We start from the raw sequence: 5,964 nt of genomic DNA on the forward strand, positions 1-5,964 counted from the left end.
CAGCACGGTGCTGTGCCTGCAGTGCTGGTCCCAAGCTGCTACGTCCTCCTCTGAGGCAAACCATGAAAGCTTCAGGAGAGTGCACAGGCGCAGCTCTTCTGCTGCCAGGTTTGAGCCAGCTTGTGCCCAGCCAGTGCTAGGAGAAAATACGGGTGCATCTGTACATATCTAAGTATGTAATGTTCAGTACTCTGCTGCTGCCTAAGCCTGGAGACACATTTCTGCCAGGAAAATTTCAAGGCATCAAAATGTGTTCTTCCAGAAACAAGTAAGTGCTGAACAGCTAGGATCCTAGATCACATCTGATGGGATCCATGTGGTGGATAGGTGTCCCTTTTATAAGCCAACCTCAAATGAGAGGCCAAAGTAAGACCCACCCAGAGATTAGCACAGTGCTACTTTCCTTGCTCTCCTCCTGCCCACAGCACAACATTTTTACAGCAGAAGTACTCATGAAGAACATGGCGGGGGGGGGGGGGGGGGCTAACTTAAATTCTGTCTGTATTGGTTTTGATATCCTTGGCCCAGAACCCAAGGCCACGCAAAGGTCATAACCACCTGCCCATAAAATCATGATATTTAAAGTTTATTTTATATACAATAGAACAGCTCTAAGAAGACATATGTTGCTACCTCAGGAGAGGCTGCAGTGTGCTGGCTAGGTCACTCTCCTGAGAACTGAGGCACATTTGTTCAAATTCTTGCCCTGAATCAGCGATGACATTTCATTTTGGGTGCCCCACCACCTGCTTGCAGCTTCTTAAAGGAGAGTTGCTGCTGTTATTCTTTGGCTTCATATAAAACTTGTACCTATTCAATGGGAAAAGAATATAGTGCTTTTACAAACACTAATTAAAGCACTAATGGGTGAATGGGGAGACCTGGATTCCAGTTCCTATTTCAGGCAAAGCAGAGGCTCCCGTGCAGACTCCTCAGTACGATGGTTAGAGCCTACTTATAGGTTCACTTTCTCTTAGGGGAAAATGGGGACAAACCCTGGCTTTCCATATCCTTCTGACAGGTGGGATTTGGAGCAACTCTGAGGGATGTTGCTACCTCATTGCTTTTGGTGAGAAAACGCCTAATTTTCCTACAACATGAAGGTGTACTAAAGTGCGTAGCTGTGTTCGTGCAGCAGCCAAGCCCCAAGGAGCGACTAAGCTATACAGCAGGCTGTGCGCGCTGGCTCTTCCACATCCCATCTTCAAGTGCCCATGGGAAAATCTGTACCATGCAGTGGGACACTGTGTGGAGGTCTGTGACCCTAAAGCAGGCACTGACCCAGGCACCACCTCCACATGGCAGAGAGGAAAGCAATGCAATAAATCAGTGCACCAACTTTGGCTCAACACAACAACGGCAGAGAAAGCTCAGGAAGCAGTGAAATAAAGATACCATGAAACAGACTGAAAGATAATTTGTAATTAATCACTTTTATAGAGGATGACGTAAAGCAGACTTAAAATTATGGAGAATTAGCCTGGCAATTGTAGCTTTAGCACACACTGTCATGGTTACTTCAAAACTGTCTATATACCACACTCTAACAGGCTTAAAAGAGTTGAAACAGAACTTTTAAACCATTTTCTTTTTAAATAAAGGAGGCTATTTGTGGCAATAATACTTTTGATGAAGGGTTCAGAGTCAACTGTAACTGATACATATGATTGATGTCCATAATAATTGCACGCTTCTGTAATCCTTCCTCACCCATAACAGTTCTGAGCTTACATTTTGGATATTATTAATACTCACAAAAATAACTTGTGGACAATATCATGTTCTCAACATGGTTGAGAATTAATCTGTTTTTGTAAAACTGTTTAAGAATGATGGATACTTTTTCCTGCTTGAGTAAACACTAGCTAATTCTCTAGACCTCCCTTCTCTGTTCTTGAAAATCCAAGTCCAAATGATTTCATGGCTATTTAAAGGATGGTGCCAAATACTGCATACACAAAGATGAATTTCTCCACTTGATAAAGATCTGATACCATTCATTACATGGCTAACACGTCAGTACTGGAGTTTTGTTAGGTTTTAATTTGTAAGAAAGAACACAATGAATTTAGGAACAATGAAAAATGGAGAGAACAAAAATGAGGTAGCTGAAACGTAGCTGTGGAAAGAGACTCCAAGTGAAAGTATCACGCTTATTTTTATTCTAGATAAGCAACAGGGCAGCTTGGAATAAATATGGATTGAAATTTTCTTCGTCTCTTTAATGGGTTCAAAGAGGCTAAACAAAGACACAAGAAGAGTTGAACATTGCTGTGTACAACACAGTAAACAGATTAAAATTTTATACCTGAGCAAAAAAAGGAATTTAACTATTAACTACAGCATGCAGAATAACTGATAAGTTATCACATAAACCTAGCATACTGTTATTAGGTTACAGTCATTCAGATGTTCTTAATTTTTACAAAGGTTAAAGATGGAAAAAGCTCCAAGACGAGATGAGTGTGTGACATAAAACCACAATAAGGAAAAGCACATTACCATCTAGCAGCCTTTCCAGAGGATCAAAATTATCTGCTGTTTTATTAGCCAGGGAGAAAGCAGCAACAATTCAAAGCCTGTGGAGTTAATAACACGTTAGACATTTAAGCAGGTCCTGAAAATTAAAATATTGGCAGTTTATGAAGTGCTCACAGAAGACCTGAGCCTGCATCCCCTGCCCTCAACTGCCGCCTTAAAGCACTGTGTTTGTCAGCTGTTCCCAGCACAGAATGAAAGGCAGGGATCTGCAGGGAATGACTGATCATGTCACAGGCTTGCGAATTTCTCACCAGCATACCACAGCCCATTCTTAAGGAAAGACTTTTTACCCCATTTGATTAACCAAAGTCCACATTTCATTTTATGTAGAAACTTGACCTTTCTTCACATTGAATCTGTTGTTTGGGTGGGGTTTTTTTCCTTTCCTTTTCCTTTTTTTCCCCTAATCCATTTCAAATGCTCTGGTTTGAAGTACTTCAGTACAAGTCAAAAAACAGTAACATATTTCTCTTCTTAATTCCTTTACCTTCGCAGAAGATGCCTGTGGGAGAGAAGGGGTCTGAGAAGTTTGAGCTTTAACCAGCACAGCCCATTTTCCCCAGACAGGCTTCATTCTCCTGGCAGACTTCTGCTCTCCCTGATCTCCATATCCAATATAAAAATTACCTGCTCCCACCATCAATATTCCAGTGCTACAAATCAGTCGTTTGCCTTCCTATAGCAAAACCAGCAAAAACTCTGCCTTTGTCACTTAGACTTGTCAAAACGAGATGGGAGGGATGGGAGCGTCTCTTACCCGGTTAGAGACAGCCATAAACAAACTCTCTCCCTTTTATATCCTTACAGTTGTATAGTTACCTACTCTTGATGCCAATCAGCTCGCCTCAAATCATACCACCTGCCCTGACTTTCCTGCTACTTTTCTTTCACCATTTATGAATAAAACTATGCATTAAAAATGCGTGTGTCAAAATGGATTTATTTCTTTGTCCACAACATACTAATTTCTTCTTTAAAGCCAGACACCTTAGACATTGGTAGGTTGTGTGAAAGAGTCTCCGGGGAATTGAATCCTCTTTGCTTCCAGTTTCTTCCTGGCTTTGAAAGCTGCTGATACTTCAGGGTGGATGGAGTCCAGCCGCTGTTCGCACTGGAAGGCCGTGAGGAAGGCCGTCCTGTAGTTGTTATTCATCCAGCCATAGAGAAGGGGGTTAGCAAACGTTGAGCACATGGCGATGACGTGAAACACTGTGTAGATCAGTTTGTACTCTTTCAGGTCTAACACCTGACTGTCAATGTCACTGACTAGCTGGAAGGTGTGAAATGGCAGCCAGCTGACAGCGAACACCACAACCACGCATACCAGCATCTTGGTGGTTTTCTGCCGCCGGTGGTGGTAGTGGTCATTCCCCGCCCCAGGACTAACATGGTTCTTGAGCTTGGTCCAAATACGGGCGTAGGCATAGGAGATGACTGCCAGAGGCAGCACATACTGGATCAGGAGCATGGAGATGCTGTAGATGGTGCCATAGTTGAGCTGCCCCTCCCCTGGCCACTTCTCAGAGCAGACCACAATCTTGAAGTCAGGAATTATCTCAATCAGCGAGTACTCACGGAAGATGGCCAGAGGACTTGCCAACAGGGCACTGACTGCCCAGGCAACTCCTATAATCAGGAAGCTGATCCGCTTAGAGATTTTGCTTTCCAAGTGGTAGACGATGCAGCGATGCCGATCCAAAGCGATCACAGTCAAAGTAACAGTAGACACGTGCACAGCAAGAGCCTGGGCATAAGGCACCAGGTGACACAAGACCGGGCCCAGTTTCCATTCACCCAACAGTGTGTAAACCAAAGTGAAGGGCAGGCACAACGTATTCACCAGCAGGTCAGCCACAGCCAGGTTGGCAATGAAGAAGTTAGTCACTGTGCGCATGCTTTTGAACTTGATGATCACATGGATCACCAGGGAGTTTCCGATCACCCCCAGCAGGATGATGGAGCAGTAAGCAAAGATGAGGATTATCTGCACTTCAACTAGCGTTGTGCTGTCCTTCAGTTCTGGTTTAGGGTCCAGAGCCAATTCGTTGAGCGGTGTGCTGTATCTCGGCAAGTACAGCTTGGTGAACAGCTCTACTTTCATTTCATCTGTCTGGTTTTCCTCACCGACTGCTTCCAGGGGCCCCATCCTTGCAGCAGCCTGGTCGAAGCAACAGAGCTGTCCCTGAAAACAAAACAGTACAAGAACATGTGGAGAAATCAGTCCGTGGTGGCTAAGACAAGAAGTAACAAGCTAAAGCTACAGCTCTTTCCTCTTCTAACCTACGTTCTACATCTCAGGATTAAGAGAAGATCTGTCTTAATATATTTAAATTCTGTTGCCCTTACATTTGAAGCCCGATCCTGTAATATTATTCAGGCATGACTCCTGCTGAAAATTGGGACAGATTTCAAAAGCATTTCAAAGACAAAGTTTGCCTAAGTAAATGCAGGATTAAGATCCTGCTGGGCAGCATATCCTTTTTCACAATCCACTACCTAAAACTACTGCTGATTTAGCACAAAACTTCCATTAATACCTATGGGAATTCTACATGGAACGGCACCATCCAGACTGTTATTAGCATAATAATCTTCCAGCTTTTCCTTAATGGAAAGTGTTTCCTTTAAATAGTTACTAAATTCTTATACGTTTATGCCCCCCTCCTTAACACCAGAGAACTAATTACTGAGGTCTTTCTTTAAGAAATTTTCTTTTAGGAAAGTTTGTGCCACAAGGCAAGCAAAAATACCACTCTAATAGAACTGAAATAATAGCATTTCTCTGAAATGGCTGTGTAACCTATTCATGCTGAAATTAATTCAAGAAACAATTAAAACTCAGTTATACATAATATTTCCTTTCTGTGTAACGTTTGAGAAAACACAGCTCCTTGGAGGCTGCCAATCAGGGATTCATTTCTGATTGCAGTCATAGAGAAGAGCAAATCATTCCCCTGCTGATGTCAGTAAGAATTTCACCACTGGCATCAAAATCACATTTTGTTGCCTTCCCTACACAGGCTGAGCCAAATTCTATGCTGCCCTAAGAGTTCAGTAGGCATGGAAGGATATATGAATGTTTTACAGTTAATTGCTGACTTGGGTTTCAATCCTATGTAAAATGTGCACGTCCCCATGCAGACTGCCCAGACCATGGGTGGCATGGTAAGCGAGCACCGTGCACCTGGGGACTCCTTGGCTTGACCTGGGAAAATCCTCACTAAGAAATGGCCAGTGCCCAGTGGGCTCACCGAGAAAATGCCAATTTGCCACTGAGGGGAAAGCCAGACCCGAGTTACTAACTCTACTTCCCCATTCATACGTTCCCTAAGGAAAGCAAGAGTAGAGAAGAAATGTCACTTTCTTGCCATCGGGTGTTACGCATAGCTTAATCCATCTCAAATTCAGGTCTGTCTAAAGAGA

General features: G+C 43.2%; 1 protein-coding gene across 1 annotated transcript; it reads right to left on the reverse strand.

Annotated features, from left to right (window-relative positions):
- Window positions 1-2,502: 2,502 nt before the first annotated feature.
- NPY2R (neuropeptide Y receptor Y2) lies at window positions 2,503-4,687 on the reverse strand. The gene is made up of 2 exons (XM_072862768.1): window positions 3,529-4,687; window positions 2,503-2,579 (listed from the first exon to the last, which is right to left on the reverse strand). The coding sequence occupies exon 1, from the start codon at window positions 4,685-4,687 to the stop codon at window positions 3,530-3,532; it is 1,158 nt and encodes a 385-aa protein (XP_072718869.1). The 3' UTR covers window positions 2,503-2,579; window position 3,529.
- Between the last annotated feature and the right edge of the window lie 1,277 nt (window positions 4,688-5,964).

Source organism: Ciconia boyciana, chromosome 5, assembly GCF_034638445.1.
Source record: "Ciconia boyciana chromosome 5, ASM3463844v1, whole genome shotgun sequence".
NCBI classification, from domain to species: Eukaryota; Metazoa; Chordata; class Aves; order Ciconiiformes; family Ciconiidae; genus Ciconia; species Ciconia boyciana.